Source organism: Aquarana catesbeiana, linkage group LG01, assembly GCF_042186555.1.
Source record: "Aquarana catesbeiana isolate 2022-GZ linkage group LG01, ASM4218655v1, whole genome shotgun sequence".
Classification (NCBI taxonomy): domain Eukaryota; kingdom Metazoa; phylum Chordata; class Amphibia; order Anura; family Ranidae; genus Aquarana; species Aquarana catesbeiana.
Genome location: NC_133324.1, coordinates 971,105,144 through 971,126,506, shown reverse-complemented (window position 1 = coordinate 971,126,506; position 21,363 = coordinate 971,105,144). Strand labels below are relative to the sequence as shown.

Below are 21,363 nucleotides of genomic sequence, written 5' to 3'. Positions count from 1 at the left end.
CCCTCTCCTTTCCTGACCTGCCAGGCTGCAAGCTTGGATAAGGGTCTGGTATGGATTTTGGGGGGACCCCATGCCATTTTTTAATTTTTTTTTTTTTTTTTTTTTTTTTTGGCGTGGGGTTTCCCTTAAAATCCATACCAGGGGGGCACATGTCGTTTTTTTATTTTATTTTTTCAATAGCCAGTGCAGGCAATTGTAACTTTGAGTCTTTTTAAATGGGATTTGATTTGTTTGTTTTTTCTTTAGAAATTTCGTTTTTGCTGTAGCATGTTTTATGCATGCTCCAGATGTCCACTTTACAGGCACATTAAGGACACCCCCCAGGCACTATATTTAAAGGAATTTTTAATTTTTATTGTTGCACTTTAAGCATAATTAAAATCACTGCTCCTGAAAAAATTATTGTTTTGAAAAAATTTAAACTTTTTTTTGCATTGATACATTGTCCACCAGGGCAGTACCCAGACCTCCATACCCCTTTTTATGGCCAATTACTTACATATAAGCCTTCAAAATGGGCACTTTTGATTTTTCCAGTTTGGCTTCCTTACACTTCAATGGGGTTCGCTATTTCCCCTGTTTGGGAGTTCTGCTGCGGCCCGAACAGGGGGGTGTTCGGCCCATCTCTATATTTTACTAAATTCAATTTTTTTTTTTTTTACTGACCTCTGGAAGATATGGCCCCTATCAGAGATCCTAGCCCAATGACCATCATTTCATTCAGTCATTCTCGGAGGATATTTTGTGATAATAACCAGAGACATCCAAAGTCTGAACTTACCAGAATTTGCCCCATGTGCTGTCATTTCCGAAGCTCATTAGATGTGGGTCAGTCTCTGGGTCCCATCTACACTGATTGGAGGGTCTGGCCGGTAGTAATAGAACCACAGCTACTGAATGTACCAATAAACTTTAATCCATTGCCGGCCATCTCTCAGAGTTATTGTTGCACGGCTCTTTTACATTTGTAACCAAATTTTATGAACTTTTTAATAAACATATAAAAAAATTAAAAATAGTGACAGAACTGGTAGGCAATATTCTGGTACATTCGGCGGAAGCTTTAGTGCTAAAGCATGATAATTATACAACATTAAAATGTGTCTTAAATAATGATTATATCTTCTGATCCACTCCACATTGTGAGATCACTGCTGGTCTGGGGGTTGGAGTTGGGTTGGGGGTTGGAGGAGGCTGTATTGTCCTTCTGCCGGATGCTCACCCTGGGACCCAGACTGCTGCTCCAGAGAAGGGGGTCCAGAAGGGGTGTACAGAGGATTCTGGAGGACTTTAGCTGGATCCTAAAAGGAAAGATTGACAGTAAGGTTCACCTGACATATTTCTCTGTCATTAGTGGCAGTGGAATAAAATACATTTTAGAAGGATGAAATAAGACCCAACTTTGGTCTCAGTGAAATAAAATAAATGACATCATTGGTGTCAGTAGGAGTAAAATAAGCCCCATCACTGGTGTTAGTGGGATAAAATAGGTCCCATCATTGGTGCCAGTGGCCTAAAAAGGCCCCATTGTTAGTGCCAGTGGGATAAAATAATCGCCATTGCTGGTGTCAGTGGAATAAAATAAGCTGATCATTGATCTCAGTGGGAGTAAAATAAGCCCCATTGTTGCTCTCAGTGGGATAAAAAAAGCCCCAATGTTGGTGTTAGTGGGTGTGTAAAAAATCTCACCGTTGGTGTCAGTGAAAAAGACAAGTCCCGTCAGTGTAAAATAAGTCCCATCATTGATGTTAGTGGGTTAAAAAAAAAATCACAACATTGGCATCAGTGGGATACAACAATCCCCATTTTTGGTGTCATTGGGATGAAATAAGTCTCATTGTTGGTGTCATTGGGAACAAGAATGACCATTGGTTTTCAAAAGTAATGTACCTGAAGTAACATTGCTGCTCTGCATCTGCTGTTCAGCAGAACTATGCTGGGACTGTAGGGCAGGAGAGAATTCCACCTATAATCCTGAGTACTGGAACAGAGAGCGTACCATCACTCAGCACTCCTCTGCCATTCTGAAAAGTGTGAGACCTCCTGAATCCGGCGTTACAGCCTGTGGAACATGGACACTATGGGGCAAAATCCCAGGACTGTCCTGAAGGATCTGATACTCTTGGTAACTGTGCTTAAAGTTACAAGGTCATTTTTGAATGAAGGACATTTCTTGCAGGGACTTGGCCTCGCCCATCCATCCTCATACAGCAGTCAGTTATTAGATGCACATATATTACTGCAGAAACATGTTATAATAACTGTTTTGAATCTTTCTCCATTCCATGACCATGTGATCAGGAGTTGGATCTCACCTCTTGAGTGGCTGGTATCTCCTGATAGATGTGGGAAGGTCTGTGTGGTAAAGGGGGGAATTCATTGCTTTTCAGATTGATGTCACCGGTAGATCCCATCTTCCTCCCTGGCTGTGATTTGTATGACAGCAATAAAAAAGCTCAAATAAGCAAACTTATCCTCCAGATCTAAAATCACAGATTGGTCTGATCTTATAATTACAGGTATAATATGGGAGGAGAGAATACAGACACTGCTAAGACAGACACCCTGTGAGAAAGACTGTGTGAATAGGGGAAGGAGACTGGAGGAACGGGGAATTGTGGGAACTGGGTGGAGAGACTGCAGGAGCTGAGGGAAGAGACAATAGGAACGGGGGAAGAGACTACAGGAACTGGGTGGAGAGACTGCAGGAACTGGGGGAAGAGACAATAGGAATGGGGGAAGAGACTACAGGAACTGGGAGCAGAGACTGTAGGAACTCAAAGGAGAGATTCCAAGAACTAGGAGAAGAGACTACAGGAACTGGGAGGAGACTGCAGTAACTGGGAGCAGAGACTGTAGGAACTCGGAGTAGAGATTCCAATAACTGGGGGAAGAGACTGCAGGAACTGGGGAGAGAGACTGTAGGAACTGGGGAGAGAGACTGTAGGAACTGAGGAGAGAGATGGTAGGAACTGGGAAGAGAGATGGTAGGAACTGGGAAGAGAGACGGTAGGAACTGGGGAGTGAGACGGTAGGAACTGGGGGGAGAGACGGTAGGAACTGGGGGAGAGACGGTAGGAATTGGGGGGGAGAGATGGTAGGAACTGGGGGGGGGGAGAGATGGTAGGAACTGGGGGGAGAGATGATAGGAAATGGGGAGAGAGACGGTAGGAACTGGGAGGAGTGATGGTAAGAACTGGGGGGGAGAGAGGGTAGGAATTGGGAGGAGAGACTGTAGGAACTGGGTGGAGAGACTACCTGAACTGGGAAGAGAAACTGCAGGAACTTGGTGGAGAGAATGTAAGAACTGGGGGAAGAGATTACAGGAACTGGGAGGAGAAAATGCATGAAGTGGAAGAAGAAACTGCAGGCAACACCCTGAAAAAAAGACTGTGAGAACTGTTCAGAAAGACTGTGGGGACTGGAACTGGAAGGAGAAACTCCAGGAAATGGGAGGAGATCCTGCAATCACTCCTCCTATTTCCTGCAGTAACTGAGATAGGAGACTGAAGAAGCTCAGAGAAAAGCAAGCTGGAACTGGAAGAAGAGACTACAAGAACTGTAGGAAAGAGTGCATAAATTAGGGGGGTAGAGACTGCAGGAACCCTGAGAGGTGACTGAAGGAACAGGTAGGAGAGACTGCAGGAACTGATATCTTTATTTAATCTACCACACCATAAAAAGGAATTAATTCCTAAAATTGTCATTGTGACTAAAGCCAATGTAGGAAGCTGAAACGTGTCAATTTTTAGGAATTGATTCCTTTTTATGGTTTGATGGATTAAATAAAGATGTCAATTTTTAATGCCAAGACAGCCTGCTGTAGGATTTTTACTCTCTTCATTGGATTTTGGACGTTCAGTACTACATGAGCCCGGGCACAGGTGTCTTCATCTCATCCTGTCTATCTTTATGGGATTTTGGGGTTGTAGCACTTCCTTTGTTGCTCTAGACTGCAGCACCTGGGGTAGGGGAGGCTGCCGGAACTAGTGGAAGAGACTGACGTAATGGGGGGGAACTATGGGAACTATGATGAGAGACTGTGGAAACTGGGAGGCTGTTTTAATTTTATTTATGATGAGTTGCACATAATATTATATATTCAGAATTTTAGAAGAATTATTTCACTCACAAGAATTTATTTATTCACGATATTTTAGCCTGTTTCTATTCACGGCATTTGTATCACAATAATATAATAGATATCTACATGTTTTCACTTTATTATTATAGCACCATCACTTTACTGAAAGACAGTGGGAATTGCTATATGTTGCAACATAGAGATTGTTGATCCTAGCAACTACAGCTGCAGTAACCACGATCTAAAAGTCATAATTTTGTTTATGTTTACACAGTTTTACACATACTTATCGAGTATTGGTAATATTGCGCGAAATTCATTCAAATATCTACTGTATCAAGTGTTGGTGTGAACACCCTCATTTTGCTGCAATATTTACACCTTTTTGATAGAATTATTTTGTTTCAAATTATTTAGTCACTATTATTATCCATTTTGCATCTACCAGCGCGAAGGAAAATTTTTAATAATTTACAGTTATAAAAGATATTGGTGCATGGAGATAATTTAATGGAAGATTCATCATTGTTTTGGACTTTATTAATATTTTATAGTGAAGGTTTGTGGGTTGCACAGCATCATTTGTTGCATTGTTTATTGAGGGGTGGAGTGAAACCACTTTATGGTGCCCTGGGACAGCAGTATGCAGTATATGGAGCAATAAGGAGGTTGGTGGACAGCCGTACCCAGTATATGGAGATATAGGGAGGGTGGTGGACAGCAGTACTCAGTTTATGGAGATATAGGGAGGGTGGTGGACAGCAGTACCCAGTATATGGAGATATAGAGAGGGTGGTGGACAGCAGTGCCCAGTATATGGAGCTATAGGGGGGTGGTGGAAAGCGGTACTCAGTATATGGAGCTATAGGGAGGGTGGTGGAGAGCAGTACTCAGTATTTGGAGATATAGGGAGGGTGGTGGAAAACAATACCCAGTATATGGAGATGTAGGGAGGGTGGTGGACAGCAGTATGCAGTATATGGAGATGTAGGGAGGATGGTGGACAGCAATACCCAGTATATGGAGCTATAGGGAGGGTGGTGGAGAGCAGTACGTAGTATATGGAGCTATAGGGAGGGTGGTGGACAGAAGTATGCAGTATATGGAGATGTAGGGAGGGTGGTGGACAGCAGTACCCAGTATATGGAGATATAGGGAGGGTGCTGGACAGCAATACCAAGTAAATGGATATATAGGGAGGGTGGGGGACAGCAGTGTCCAGTATAAGGAGATATAGGCAGGGTGGTGGACAGCAGTATGCAGTATATGGAGCTATAGGGAGGGTGGTGGACAGCAGTACTCAGTATATGGAGCTATAGGGAGGGTGGTGGACAGCAGTACTCAGTATATGGAGTTATAGGGAGGGTGGTGGACAGCAGTACTCAGTACATGGAACTATAGGGAGGGTGGTGAACAGCAGTATGCACTATATGGAGACGTAGGAAGGGATGTGGACAGTAGAACATGAGCTTTCTGTTCAGGACGAACATAAGTTTGGCTCGAACATTGGCTTTTCTCACATTTGTCAAAAACCAAACATTATGGGCCATTCGCGCCAAATTCGAGCGGTGCGTAATGACCCATAATGCACTGCGTGATTTTGGCATGCTTTGGCCAATCACAGCGCCCTGAGCTAAGAGAGCCATAATTGGCCAAAGGCAAGGTGCCTTTCACCAATCATGGCTCAGGGGGACTAAGTCCACGCCCACACTATATAAGGCTGACTGCACGTCGGCCTTGTGTAGTGTGTCGTTGCCGGCGTGGACGGAGAGAGTGTCATTTAGATTGAGCAGGCAGGCAGATTATTCAGTTATCCGCAGTGTACTTCATATATATATATATATATATATATATATATATATATATATATATATATAAATACAGTGAGTCTAGTGTGTAATATATATATATATATATATATATATATATATATATATATATATTCACTGCATACTGTCTAGCTAGATCTTACTGCAGTCCGTTCCTGGTGGTGTACTGTTTCTACTATACCTCTGGCAGGCAGATGATTCAGTTAGCTGCAGTGTATTTCATATATATAGTGCATAAAATATATATATACAGTCTCCTACATATATTTATCCACTGCATTCTAGTCTAGCCAAGCCTATATGTGACTGCAGGCCTTTCCTGGTGTACCTTTTTTAAATACACTTTCAGGCAGGCAGGTGATTCAGTGATCTGCAGTGCATAAAATATATATACAGTCTTCTACATATATATATATCCACTGCTTTCTAGTCTAGCCAAACCTATATCTGACTGCAGGTCGTTTCTGGTGTATATTTTCAAATACACTTTCAGGCAAGTGATTCAGTGATCTGCAGTACATAAAATATATATACAGTCTCCTACATATATATATCCACTGCATTCTAGTCTAGCCAAGCCTATATCTGACTGCAGGCCGTTCCTGTTGTACGTTTTCAAATACACTTTCAGGCAGGCAGGCAAGTAATTCAGTGATCTGCAGTACATAAAATATATATATAGTCTCCTTCATAGTGTATATAAATACACTGCATTCTAGTCTAGCGAAGCCTATATCTGATTGCAGGTAGTTCCTGGTGTACGTTTTCAAATACATTTTCAGGCAGGCAGGCAGGTGATTCAGTGATCTGCAGTGCATAAAATATATATCCAGTCTCCTACATATATATATCCACTGCTTTCTAGTCTAGCCAAGCCTATATCTGACTGCAGGCCATTCCTGGTGTATGTTTTCAAATACACTTTCAGGCAGGCAGGCAGGTGATTCAGTGATCTGCAGTGCATAAAATATATATATATACAGTCTCCTACATATATATATATCCACTGCTTTCTAGTCTAGCCAAGCCTATATCTGGCTGCAGGCCATTCCTGGTGTACGTTTTCAAATACACTTTCAGGCAGGCAGGTGATTCAGTGATCTGTAGTGCATAAAATATATATACAGTCTCCTACATATATATATCCACTGTTTTCTAGTCTAGCCAAGCCTATAACTGACTGCAGGTAGTTTATGGTGTATTTTCAAATACACGTTCAGGCAGGCAGGCAGGTGATTCGGTGATCTGCAGTGCATAAAATATATATACAGTCACCTAAATATATATTCACTGCTTTCTAGTCTAGCCAAGCCTATATCTGACTGCAGGTCGTTCCTGGTGTACGTTTTCAAATACACTTTCAGGCAGGCAAGCAGGGGATTCAGTAATCTGCAGTGCATAAAATATATATACAGTCTCCTACATATATATATCTACTGCATTCTAGTCTAGCCAAGCCTATATCTGACTGCAGGTCGTTCCTGGTGTACGTTTTCAAATACACTTTCAGGCAGGTGATTCAGTGATCTGCAGTGCATAAAATATATATACAGTCTCCTACACATATATATCCACTGCATTCTAGTCTAGCCAAGCCTATATCTGACTGCAGGCCATTCCTGGTGTACTTTTTCTAGTAAACTTCAGGAAGTGTTCTGCTAATAAAATTTTACAGCATGTCTGGAAGGCCACCAAGGAGAGGCAGTCACTCGCAGACCACTAAAAGAGGGCAAGCAGGCTCTGTGTCTATAGCCAACAGTGCTGGTCGTGGACATGGTGCATCCTCAGCACGTGGCCATGGGGCACGCTTGTCCTTTTTTTTTTTTTTTTTTTTGGCAGCTGGCCGTGTTGATCCACAACATGCAGAAGAGTTGGTAGAGTGGATAACTGAGCCGTCCTCATCCTCCTCATCCTCTGTCACCCAGGCTCAGAGCAGTTTGCCTGCCAATGCAGCTGCCAAATCAGCCTTTTCCATTGGCTCAATGTCATTAGTCACTCCTTCCCTACCCCCACCATCATGCACGGAGGGGTCCCCCAAACTGTTCGACTACAGTGTCGGGTACATGCTGCAGGAGGATGCGCAGCATTTTTAAGGCTCCGATGATGGTACCCAGGTTGAGGAAGGCAGTAACGTGAGCCCAGAGAGAGGGGGTGCCCAAGAAGGACAAGAAACTGGCAGTCATGTTCCCCCAGCTGCAGTATACTGCCAGGTTTGCTCCAGTGATGAGGAGGGAGGGGCTGATGAGGTCACTGACTCTACGTGGGTGCCAGATAGAAGAGAGGAGGAGGATGCACATCTCCAACGAGGCAGGATGCCCTCCAGGGGCCAGCTTAAGGGCAGCCACCTGACTGCATCACACCACAGAGCTTCGCATGTGCAGGGCGCTGCTGACTCCCAGCGTATTTTGAAAAGTTCTTTGGTGTAGGCCTTTTTTGATACGCATGCAGCAGATCGCACTGTTGCTGTTTGCAACATATGTCTGAAGCGTATCAAGCGTGGCCAAAACAGCAGCCACTTGGGCACCACATGCTTGACCAGACATATGACGACCTCCCATGCAGTCCTTTGGCAACAGTACTTAAAAGACTCACACCAAAGAACAAGGCGGACCTCTCCTTGCTCCTCATCAGCTGGGATCTCAAACCCCACTATACCTTCAGTCTTCTCAGAAACCTGTAATGAGAGGAATGAAGGTGTAGAATTAGGTGTGCCAAGTACTTGCGGGCAATCTGCTATCGCTACACCAACATCCGATTGTAGCAGGCAAATTTCCCTACCCCAATTGCTAAACCGTCGAAAGAAGTTCAGTCCCAGCCATCCACATGCTCAGCGGCTGAATGCTAGCTTGGCTAAATTGTTAGAACACCAACTGCTGCCTTTTCAGCTGGTAGACTCTGCCCCCTTTTGTGAATTTGTGGAATGTGCAGTACCTCAGTGGCAGGTTCCCAAAAGCCATTTCTTTTCATGGAAGGCCATTCCGGCTCTCTGCCGGCATGTGGAAGGCAATGGAAATTGGACTCGTTGGACAGGGCGGTCAGCAGGAAGGTGCATATTACCGCTGACTCATGGTCCAACAGGCATGGACAGGGACGTTACCTTTCATTCACGGCGCACTGGGTAAGTCTGCTGGCAGCTGGGAAGGATGCAGGACAGGGTGCAGTATTATTGGAGCTTGTTCTGCCACCATGACTCCAAAATGCTAGTAGTGGTGATTTTGCCACACCTCTCTCCTCCACCCCCTCCTCTTCTTCTTCCTCTATGGCCTCTTCCTCTGCAGATGTCTCCTTTGAACCAGCGGTGCTCTGTAGGTGTTCAAGGGGATACGAAAGCACTCAGGCAAAAAGATGCCATGCGGTGCTTGAGTTGGTCTGCCTAGGGGACAGGAGCAACACTGGGGCAGAGGTTCTGTCAGCTCTGCAGGGGCTCAGAGGTGGTTGACGCCACGCCAGCTTCAGGCAGGAATGGTGGTTTGCGACAATGGCACCAACCTCCTCTCTGCCCTCCAACAGGGACACTTAACCCATGTTCCCTGTTTGGCTCACGTCCTTAATTTGGTGGTGCAGCAGTTCTTGTGCAGGTACCCGGGCTTACAGGATCTCCTGAGGCAGGCCAGGAAAGTCTGTGGGCATTTCCCCCGGTCATATAATGCCAGTGTTCGGCTGGCGGACCTTGAAAAGGAATGCAAACTGCTCAAGAACTGCCTCATTTGTGACATGCCCACCAGGTGGAACTCAACATTGGCAATGCTGCAGCGGCTGCACACGCAGCAGAGGGCCATCAATGAGTACCTGTGTGAGTATGGCACCAGGACAGGGTAAGGGGAGCTTGGCTTTTTTTCACCACGCCAGTGGCCACTGATCAAGGATGCATGCATTGTCCTGTCACCATTTGAGGAGGCTATGAGGATGGTGAGCAGAGACAGTGCATGCATCAGTGATACTGTCCCACTTGTCTTCCTGTTGGAGTGCACACTTTGTGGAATAATGGACAGGGCACTTGAGGCAGAACAGAGGGAGGAAGAGGAGGACTTTCTTACCTCTCAAGGCCCCCTTTATCCTGACAGTATTCCTGTGGGCCCGCCGATCACACAGGAAGAGGAGGAGGATGAGGAGGATTTGTCAGCATGGAGGTGGAGCCTAGCACACAGCATCAGCCTTCAAGGGATCTTTTCAGTCCCCAGAAACCCAGGGACTTGTACGTGGCTGGGAGAAGGTGGCCGTGGATCATGTCATCCTTAGTGACCCAAAGGACTCTGGGTCGAATGCCTCAGCAAACCTTCACTGCATGGCCTCCCTGATCCTGCAAAGCCTGCGAAAGGACCCTTGGATTTGTGGAATCAAGGAAAGGGATCATTACTGGCTGGCAACCCTTCTTGATCTATGTTACAAGGGTAAGGTTTCGGAACTTATCCAGCCTTCGCAGAGGGAGCAGAGGGAGCAGAGGGTGAAACATCTTCTGGAGGCCTTGCAGAAAGGTTTGTGCAAGGCGTTTCCAGAGCCTGGGAGGTTACAATTTCCTGGTCCTCCTGAACAACGTGTTGCTGAGGCTTCGGTCAGTCACAGAAGGAGCGGTGGAGAAGGTGGCCTTCTGACCGATGCATTCAGACAATTCTTTAGTCCACAGCCCCAAGGTCTGATTGGTACCAGCAACCATCGCCAGCGTCTGATTTACATGGTGCAGGAATACCTAGGGGCAAAATTAGACCTGGAGACCTTTCCAGCCGAAAATCCACTGGGTTACTGGGTCTTGAGGATGGATCACTGGCCAGAGCTTGCATAATATGCAATTGAGCTCCTGGCCTGTCCTGCATCCCGTGTTCTTTCTGAAAGCACATTCAGTGTTGCTTGAGGCTCTGTAACCAATCACAAAGTACGCCTGTCCACAGACTCAGTTGATCGGCTCACCTTCATAAAAATGAATCAGTCTTGGATCACCAGCTACCAAGCACCTGATGATGATTACCGATTAATTTTTCTATGAATGTGAGATCCCTTGAAGACTGCCTATGCTGAGTGACTATCCTGTTATGCTGAGTGACTATCCTATTCCTCCTCAATGTTCATGTTGATAGCTTCTAAGAACATTTTTGTTTCAGGGCACCAATACCAGTGCCTAAGGCCCAATTTTTCTGCCCCTGTTTGACAGGGGCGTATAATTATAATTTTTGCTGTAATATTTCGCAGCAGGGCTCGTTCTTGCGCTCAACTAGAGTATCTGTGAGGGGTTGCAGTGTTGTGGCACCATTACCAGTGTCTAAAGCCCAATTTTTCTGCCCCTGTTTAACAGGGGCGTGTAATTACAATGTTTGCTGTAATATTTCGCAGCAGGGCTCATTCTTGCGCTCAACTAGAGCATCTGTGAGGGGTTGCAGTGTTGTGGCACCACTACCAGTGCCTAAAGCCCAATTTTTCTGCCCCTGTTTAACAGGGGCATGTAATTACAATATTTGCTCTAATATTCCATAGTAGGGCCCGTTCTTGCACTCAGCAAGAGTATCTGTGAGGCTTTACAGTGTTGTGCCACCACCACCGCCTAAGGCCCAATTTTTCTGCCCCTGTTTAACAGGGGCATGTAATTACAATTTTTAATCTAATATTTCACAGCAGGGCCCATTCCTGGTCCAACAAGAGTATCTGTGAGGGTTACAGTGTTGTGCCACCACCACTGCCTAAAGCCCAATTTTTATGCACCTGTTTAACAGGGGCATATAATTACAATTTTTGATCTAATATTTCACAGCAGGGCCCATTGCTGTGCCCAACATGATTATCTGTGAGGGGTTACAGTGTTGTGCCACCGCCACCGCCTAAGGCCCAATTTTTATGCCCCTGTTTAACAGGGACGCGTAATTAAAACTTTTTTGATCTAATATTTCACAGCAGGGCCCGTTCCTGCACTCAACAAGAGTATCTGTGACTTTACAGTGTTGTGCCACCACCACCACCGCCTAAGGCACAATATTTCTGCCCCTGTTCAACAGGGGCATGTAACTACAATTCTTGATATAATATTTCGCAGCAGGGCCCGTTACAGTGCCCACCAAGAGTAACTGTGAGGGCTTACAGTGTTCTGGTACCACCAACACCTAAGGCCCAATTTTCCACAGAGTGTATAGGGCAGGATGTATAGTATATAGTATAGTATGGTCCTCTATTTTCAAAGATCGAAATTACAAATGACTTCTACTTACAAACGGAGGGAGACAATGGGAAGTGAGAGGAAATCTACCCCTAGGAAGGGAAATTCTCTCCTGTAAGAGTTATTATGGGAAAAAGGTGTCTCCACTGATGCGGTATCACCAATCTTTGTTTCTAGAACAACCCAACATTTTCAAAATCCAATTCTCATTGGGACAGAAAGTGAGGTGAAATCTTCTGAACAGGGGCACAGACAGCAAAACAAATGTTACAGGGGTGATAACCCTTCCCTATGTTATCCAAAAAGCTTTTAAATAGATTTTTTGGCTGGAGCTACACTTAGAAAATGTACCTGTTCCAAATTACAAACAGATTCAACTTAAGAAGAAACCCACAGTCCCTATCTTGTTTGTAACCCGGGGACCGTCTGTATACTGCTGCTGTTCAGAGTATATAGGGCCTGGCGGCCCCACGCCTTTTTTTTCTAATTTGGGTGCAGGGTTCACCTTAATATCCATACCAGACCCAAAGGGCCCATTAATGAGCTGGGGGGGGGCAACATTTCATTACAGCCGCAAGCAATTTTAAATGACTTTTTTTCCTTTAGAAATGTCATTTTGTGCAGGGACTGTTGTAAACACGGGAACACATGCGCCACTTTACAGGCATACTATAGATACCCCCCAGGTACGATATTTAAAGGAACATTTCACTTTTATTTTTTCACTTTAAGCATTATTAAAATCACTGCTCCTGAAAAAACATCTGTTTTTTAAAACTTTTTTTGCATTGATACATGTCCCCGGAGGCAGGACCCAGGTCCCCAAACCCTTTTTAGGACAATAACTTGCATATTAGCCTTTAAAATTCTCACTTTTGAGCTTTCACGTTCGAGTTCCAAAGACTTTAACGAGGTTCGCATGTTCGTACGAATTTTTGGTCTGTTCGCATGTTCTGCCGCGAACTGAACTGGGGGTTGTTCGGCTCATCCCTAGTGGACAGCAGTACTCAGTATATGGAGCTATAGGGAGGGTGGTGAACAGCAGTATGCACTATATGGAGATATAGGGAGGGATGTGGACAGCAGTATCCAGTATATGGAGCAATAGAGAGTGTGGTGGACAGCAGTATCCAGTATATGGAGATATAGGGAGGGTGGTGGACAGCATAACTCAGTATATGGAGCTATAGGGAGGGTGGTGGACAGCAGTATCCAGTAAATGGAGCTATAGGGAGGGTGGTAGACAGCGGTACTCAGTATATGGAGCTATAGGGAGGGTGGTGAACAGCAGTATGCACTATATGGAGATGTAGGGAGGGATGTGGACAGCAGTACTTAGTATATGGAGATATAGGGAGGGTGGTGGACAGCAGTACTCAGTATATGGAGCTATAAGGAGGGTGGTGGACAGCAGTACTCAGTATATGGAGATATAGGGAGGGTGGTGGACAGCAGTATAGAGTATATGGAGATATAGGGAGGGTGGTGACAGAAGTAAAATGGAGAGAGTGAGTTGGGAGTCAAAGGTACCCCAGGGCAGGGGGGAGATAAATGGCCTTACAAGGAGTGTGCTGGGAAATGGACATTTCTCATAGCGGTTGGGGCATTGCAGAATGAGGAAGGTCTCTAGAGAGGGCACTAAGGAATCAGTCTACTGTATGCTAAGAGAAGTATGTTCCGTGTTGCCCGTTTCATTGAAAATGACTTGCTAACCTATTGCTAGACTTGCTCACAAGGCTTCACAAGTTTGTTGCACAATTGCAGCAAGTCCGCATTGCATGACTCCAGATCAGCTTTCTTTGCAAACATTCTGCAAGTTTGCTGCAAGTTCTGGTTCACTTATGTAGGATTCATTTTCACATTCGACCAGCGCAAGGGACACTATTACACTTGATCTGGTTCACTTGTGATGTGCAATAGTCATCCCACCACAGGGGGTCACTGTGGCTGAATTTACATGCTGTAGACTTGCAGAGCTCTTGCTGTAGACTCACCAATGCAACTTTGCTCTTGCTAGAGACTTGCCACGCAAATTTGCTACAAATTGGGAAAGGGTCAACTAGACCTTGTGCTTCAAGTGCTCTGCAAGTGTACAACATGCCAGTGAAAATGTGCAGCAAGTTAACAAGACTTACAATTCAACACTGCCACAAATTTGTGGCAAGTTATCTTTACTATCGTGGTACAAGCTAGGATGGAGGAATAGACCAACCGGCTGTGTGAGAGAGACATTAGAGACATTATGAGGGTCCACAATTATCCCCATGTAAGATCAGCCAATCATATAATTTCCTTCACCCAATAAACCAAATAGGATGCTTACCCGATCACTAGCGCCCCCTATCTCGAGGTTTCCTGGGGAAAAAAATAGACAATGCAACAGTTATTGTGAGTAAAGGGAAAACAAAGTCACCAGTGCTAAATGACTGATCAGAGTCATGTTCACAGTGTTGGAATCCAAAATAATTGGTGTTCTTATCTTAACCACTTAAGGACCGAGCCTCTTTTTGACACTTGTTGTTTACAAGTTAAAATCATTTTTTTTGCTAGAAAATTACTTAGAAATTACTTACCCCCAAACTTTATATATTTTTTTTAGATACCATAGAGAATAAATTGGCGGTCATTGCAATACTTTCTGTCACGCCGTATTTGCGCAGCGGTCTTACAAGCGCAATTTATTTGGAAAAAATACACTTTTTTGAGGTAAAAATGAAGACAACAGTAAAGTTAGCCCAATTTTTTTCTATATCGTGAAAGATAATGTTACACCGAGTAAATTGATAACCAACATGTCACGCCTCCAAAATTGCGCCCACTCATGGAATGGCGACAAACTTTTACCCCTAAAAATCTCCATAGGCAACGTTTAAAAATTTCTACAGGTTACCAGTTTTGAGTTACAGAGGAGGTCTACTACTAGAATTGTTGCACTCGCTCTAACAATCACGGCGATACCTCACACGTGTGGTTTTAATACCGTTTTCATATGTGGGCGCGACTTACGTATTCGTTCGCTTCTGCGCGCGAGCTCGGCGGGACTGGGCACTTTAAAACATTTTTTTTTTTTTTTTTTACTTTTTCTTTTTTATTTTTACACTGTCCTTTAAAAAAAAATGGGTCACTTTTATTCCTATTACAAGGAATGTAAACATCCCTTGTAATAGAAAAAAAGCATGACAGGACCTTTTAAATATGAGATCCAGAGTCAAAAAGACTTCAGATCTCATATTTACACTAAAATGCAATAATAAAAAAAAAATTAATATAATTAAAAAAAAAAAAAAATTCCCCTTTAAGAGCATTGCTCTCCAATGCTATGGAGCCAAGCGGGGGCCATCTTTCCCTCACTCGGCATCCAGGCATTGAGAGGAGCAGACGCAATCGTCTTCGCAGATACTGACGGCTCTGGTAAGCGGAGGAGACGACCGGAGCGCGGCAGGAGGGGGGCCTCTCGTGCCACCTATAAAAGTGATCTTGCGGCAAATCTGCCACATGGACCACTTTTATCATAAAGAGAAACGCACGCCGTGTCTGAAAATTCCGGGGTTATGGCAGCTAGCAACAATTGCTTGTCCTATTGGATATGTCAATGATGTTCAAAGACCTGATTAACCAATCAGAAATCCTCTCTTAGCTGGAATGAAATGGTCCTTGCCTTACCTAGGGCACAGGGAAGGGGATCTCTCACTCCCTATAGGAAAATTAAACTTTGGAAGAAAATGACCGACCAGAGATTAGAATCATTTTCTCCTTACGTTGACGATTTCGATTTTTCCCCCAGAGAAAAGCGCAGATAACCACAATGAGCACCACAGCCACACAAGGGAGGACAATCTTCAGAATTTGAAACCTGAAACAGAATACCAGCTTAAAAAGAGAGTAAGTAAATAAATAAATAAATACATAAATAAATATCAATAGCCTATTAAAATAAAACACAAAAGCAACTTTGGCTGTAATACTCACCTTCAATCTTGAGTGGACCTCCCGAGCAACTTCTTTCAGCCACTAGATGTCACCAGACCTCCACACTGAATGATGATCAGCATTCAAACCCCTTCCTCTGAGTCCAATCAGGACAATCTTTAAGGCAGGGCAAAAGGGGCTCGGTCATTGTTGTGGGGCCCAAAGCAGCTACCCTTGAGCCCACGCTGCCTGCAAATAGTTGATAAGTGAATTTGGGGGAGGGCCCAAGAAATTGTTTGCCCAGGGTCCAATCAATATTAAAGACAGCCCCAAGTCCAGACATCACTGCACAACCTGGGCTCACAGTGTTACTGCACTCAACTGCCCTCACCCAACATGAAGTTAAAGTGGTAATAAACCCAAAACCAGACATGCCATATATAGTAGCTTACCAATCATTAGATGGAGCGGCTGTATTTGTTTTCATTTGTAGGCTTTTTTCTCTCTGTTTTCACCCGGTGATCTGGCCAGTGACACCCCCTCCTGTATTAGAGCTCCCTTCACTCTGGATGAAGGAAAACTTTGGTGTAACCAGGTGCCTACAGAAGAGTTGAAGGAACTTTTCTGCTGTGCTGTCTCACATTCTGCAGCTGTCTGGGCTCACTGTGCTGTTTCTCAGCTGAATTGTTATAATGTAGATGTGTGGTGGATCTGAGAAATTGATTGGTTAGATTTTCCCCAACAATTTTCTAAAGATCCACATAAAAAGGGGCTCCTCAGTGTCCCAGGAGTAAGGATGAGCCGAACACCCCCCCCCCACACCCGGTTCGGTTCGCACCAGAACTTGCGAACAGACCAAAACTTCGCAAGAACTTTAGAACCCCATTGAAGTCTATGGGACTCGAACGTTCAAAATCAAAAGTGCTCCTTTTAAAGGCTAATATGCAGGTATTGTCCTAAAAAGTGTTTGGGGACCCGGGTCCTGCCCCAGGGGACATGGATCAATGCAAAAAAAAGTTTTAAAAACTGCCTTTTTTTCGGGAGCAGTGATTTTAATAATGCTTAAAGTCAAACAATAAAAGTGTAATATTCCTTTAAATTTCCTACCTGGGGGTGTCTATAGAATGCCTGTAAAGGGGCGCATGTTTCCCGTGCTTAGAACAGTCTGACAGCAAAATGAAATTTCAAAGAAAAAAAAGGCATTTAAAACTACTCGCGGCTATTAATGAATTGCTGGTCCGACAATACACATAAAAGTTTATTGATAAAAACGGCATGGGAATTCCCCACAGGGGAACCCCGAACCAAAATTAAAAAAAAAATGACGTGGGGGTCCCCCTAAATTCAATACCAGACCCTTCAGGTCTGGTATGGATTTTAAGGGGAACCCCGCGCCAAAATTTTAAAAAAAATTGGCGTGGGGTCTCCCCAAAAATCCATACCAGACCCTTATCCGAGCATGCAACCTGGCAAGCCGCAGGAAAAGAGAGAGCACCCCCTTCTACTGAACCGTACCAGGCCACATGCCCTCAACATTGGGAGGGTGCTTTGGGGTCCCCCCTAAAGCACCTTGTCCCCATGTTGATGAGGACAAGGGCCTCATCCCCACAACCCTGGCCGGTGGTTGTGGGAGTCTGTGGGCGGGGGGCTTATCGTAATCTGGAAGCCCCCTTTAACAAGGGGACCCCCAGATCCCTGCCCTCCCCCCTGTATGAAATGGTAAGGGCTCACCATTTCACAAAAAAACTGTCAAAAATGTTAAAAATGACAAGAGACAGTTTTTGACAATTCCTTTATTTCTTCTATCTTCTTTCTTCTAACTTCTTTCTTCCTTCATGCTTCGGTTTCTTCCTCTTCTGGTTCTACTGGTTGTTATGGTTCTTCTGGTGTTCTCGTCCAGCATCTTCCTCCGCGGCGCCTCCTTGTCTTCATCTTCTTTTCTTCATCTTCTTCTCGGGTCGCTACGCATCCATCGAAGAAGATGGAGGAAGAAATCGAAGCATGAAGGAAGAAAGAAGTTAGAAGAAATAAAGGAATTGTCAAAAACTGTCTCTTGTCATTTTTAACATTTTTGACAGTTTTTTTGTGAAATGGTAGGGGTACTTTTGTACCCCCTTACCATTTCACACAGGGGGGAGGGCCGGGATCTGGGGGTCCCCTTGTTAAAGGGGGCTTCCAGATTCTGATAAACCCCCCCCACCCGCAGACCCCCAAAACCACTGGCCAGGGTTGTGGGGATGAGACCCTTGTCCTCATCAACATGGGGACAATGTGCTTTAGGGGGGACCCCAAAGCACCCTACCCAATGTTGAGGGCATGTGGCCTGGTATGGTTCAGGAGGGGGGGCGCTCTCTCGTCCCCCCCTCTTTTCCTGCAGCCTGCCAGGTTGCGTGCTCGGATAAGGGTCTGGTATGAATTTTGAGGGGGACCCCTACGTCTTTTTTTTTTTTGGTATGGGGTTCCCCTTAATATCCATACCAGACCTGAAGGGCCTGGTATTGAATTTAGGGGGACCCCCCACGTAATTTTTTTTTAAATTTTGGTTCGGGGTTCCCCTGTGGGGAATTCCCATGCCGTTTTTATCAATGAACTTCTATGTGTATTGTCGGCAATGCAATAGCCGCGAGTAGTTTTAAATGACTTTTTTCCTCTTGAAATGTAATTTTGCTGTCAGACTGTTCTAAACACGGAAAAGATGCGCCCCTTTACAGGCATACTATAGACACCCCCCAGGTACGAAATTTAAAGGAATATTACACTTTTATTGTTTGACTTTAAGCATTATTAAAATCACTGCTCCCGAAAAAACGGCCATTTTTAAAACTTTTTTTTGCATTGATCCATATCCCCTGGGGCAGGACCCGGGTCCCCAAACACTTTTTAGGACAATACCATGCATATTAGCCTTTAAAATGAGCACTTTTGATTTCTCCCATAGACTTTTAAAGGGTGTTCCGCGGCTTTCGAATTTGCCGCGAACACCCCAAATTGTTCGCTGTTCGGCGAACTGGCGAACAGCCGATGTTCGAGTCAAACATGAGTTCGACTCAAACTCAAAGCTCATCCCTACTGCCAAGTTGTAGGTTGTTATTCTGTCGGACTGTGTCCCCATTTGGGGGCCCAGTCTGGATTCCCTATGGGGTTTGAAACCTGAGGACTCTTATGGACACTTAGCTGACAGTTATTGACTTATTGCATTTGTGGATTACTGGCAAATCGTGGACTTATAGCTTAGCTCCACCCAAAAGGGGAAGCTGTGCTTGTTTGCATCCTCCTCCCCTCCACTGCCACATTTGACATTTTTTTTGGGGGGGGGGAGCGGGTAGCTGGTTTTTACAGAGGTGAACTGAGCCAGAAGGCCCCCCCCTTCTTTCCTCGCAGCCTTCTGGGACACTTCACAGGTCCCTGTAGCCTCAGGCTCATTCACAAAGCGCAGCGTGCTTTGCGCATGTGCAGTAGGAAACTGGCTGTGAAGCTGCATAGCTTCACTGCCGGTTTCCTGTACTCAAGATGCCCACGCCAGCACCCAATGGTTTATCTCAATCCATCAAGTCCGAGTCCATCAAGTCCAACCTATGTGTGTGATTATATGTCAGTATTACATTGTATATCCCTGTATGTTGCGGTCGTTCAGGATAGTTTTTTGAAACTATCGAAGCCCCCCACTGAGACCACAGCCTGTGGAAGGGAATTCCACACCCTTGCCGCTCTTACAGTAAAGAACCCTCTACGCAGTTTAAGGTTAAACCTCTTTTCTTCTAATTTTGGTGGCCATGGGTCTTGTCATTCCTATTGTGGGGTCACCAGTATGGTATTTAAAAATTGAAATCATATCCCCTCTCAAGCGTGCCTTCTCCAGAGAGAATAAGTTCAGTGCTCGCAACCTTTCCTCATAACTAATATCCTCCAGATCCTTTATTAGCTTTGTTGCCCTTCTTTGTACTCGCTCCATTTCCAGTACATCCTTCCTGAGGACTGGTGCCCAGAACTGGACAGCATACTCCAGGTGCGGCTGGACCAGAGTCTTGTAGAGTGGGAGAATTATCCTTTTATCTCTGGAGTTGATCCCCTTTTTAATGCATGCCAATATTCTGTTTGCTTTGTTAGCAGCAGCTTGGCATTGCATGCCATTGCTGAGCCTATCATCTACTAGGGCCCCCAGGTCCTTTTCCATCCTAGATTCCCCCAGAGGTTCTCCCCCCAGTGTATAGATTGCATTCATATTTTTGCCACCCAAATGCATTATTTTAAATTTTTCTACATTAAACCTCATTTGCCATATAGTTGCCCACCCCATTAATTTGTTCAGATCTTTTTGCAAGGCTTCCACATCCTGCAGAGAAGTTATTACCCTGCTTAGCTTAGTATCGCCTGCAAATACAGAGATTGAACTGTTTACCCCATCCTCCAGGTCATTTATGAATAAATTAAATAGGATTGGTCCCAGTACAGAACCCTGGGGGACCCCACTACCCACCCTTGACCATTCCGAATACTCCCCATTTATCACCACCCTCTGACCCACCCTTGTAGCCAGTTTTTAATCCATGTACTCATCCTATTGTCCATGCCAACTGACCATATTTTGTACAGTAAACGTTTATGGGGAACTGTGTCAATTGCTTTTGCAAAATCCAGATACACCACGTCTACGGGCCTTCCTTTATCTAGATGGCAACTCACCTCCTCATAGAAGGTTAATAGATTGGTTTGGCAAGAACGATTCTTCATGAATCCATACTGATTACTGCTAATGATACCGTTCTCATTAATAAAATCTTGTATATAGTCCCTTATCATCCCCTCCAAGAGCTTGCATACTATTGATGTTAGGCTAACTGGTCTGTAATTTCCAGGGATGTATTTTGGGCCCTTTTTAAATAATGGTGCTACATTGGCTTTTTTCCAATCACCTAATACCATTCTGGTCAGTAGACTGTCAGTAAAAATGAGGAACAATGGTCCAGCAATTACTTGACTGAGTTCCCCAAGTACCCTCGGGTGCAAGCCATCTGGTCCCGGTGATTTATTAATGTTAATTTTCCCAAGTCTAATTTTAATTCTGTCCTCTGTTAATCATGAAGGTGCTTCCTGTGCCATCTCCCCATCCTTTGTAACCAGATGTTCTTCCTCATTCTTTATGAGGCCAATATGGTCTGTCCTCCCTTTTTTACTGTTTACATACTTAAAGAATTTCTTGGAATTTTTTTTAGCTCTCCGCCGCTATGTGTCTTTCGTGTTCTATTTAGCCCCCCTAATTGCACCTTTACATATCTTGTTGCATTCTTTATAACTTTTGAATGCTGACGATGATCCCTCAACCTTGTATTTTTTGAAGGCTTTCTCTTTTGCTTTTATATGCATTTTTACATTGGTGTTAAGCCATCCAGGACTTTTGTTTC

General features: G+C 44.5%; 1 protein-coding gene across 5 annotated transcripts in view; it reads right to left on the bottom strand.

Moving 5' to 3' along the window:
- Positions 1-898: 898 nt before the first annotated feature.
- LOC141122866 (uncharacterized) overlaps positions 899-21,363 on the bottom strand; it is a 77,854-nt gene continuing 57,389 nt past the window's right edge. For 4 of the 5 annotated variants that reach the window (XM_073612010.1, XM_073612012.1, XM_073612011.1 and 1 more), the window contains 4 exons: positions 15,811-15,905; positions 14,376-14,407; positions 2,316-2,426; positions 899-1,301 (listed from right to left, as the gene is read on the bottom strand). In XM_073612010.1, coding sequence (XP_073468111.1) covers positions 1,149-1,301; positions 2,316-2,426; positions 14,376-14,407; positions 15,811-15,905 — 391 coding nt within the window. In that variant the 3' untranslated portion in view covers positions 899-1,148. The remainder of the gene's footprint in view (positions 1,302-2,315; positions 2,427-14,375; positions 14,408-15,810; positions 15,906-21,363) is intronic. The other variant, XM_073612015.1, reaches the window with a different exon arrangement.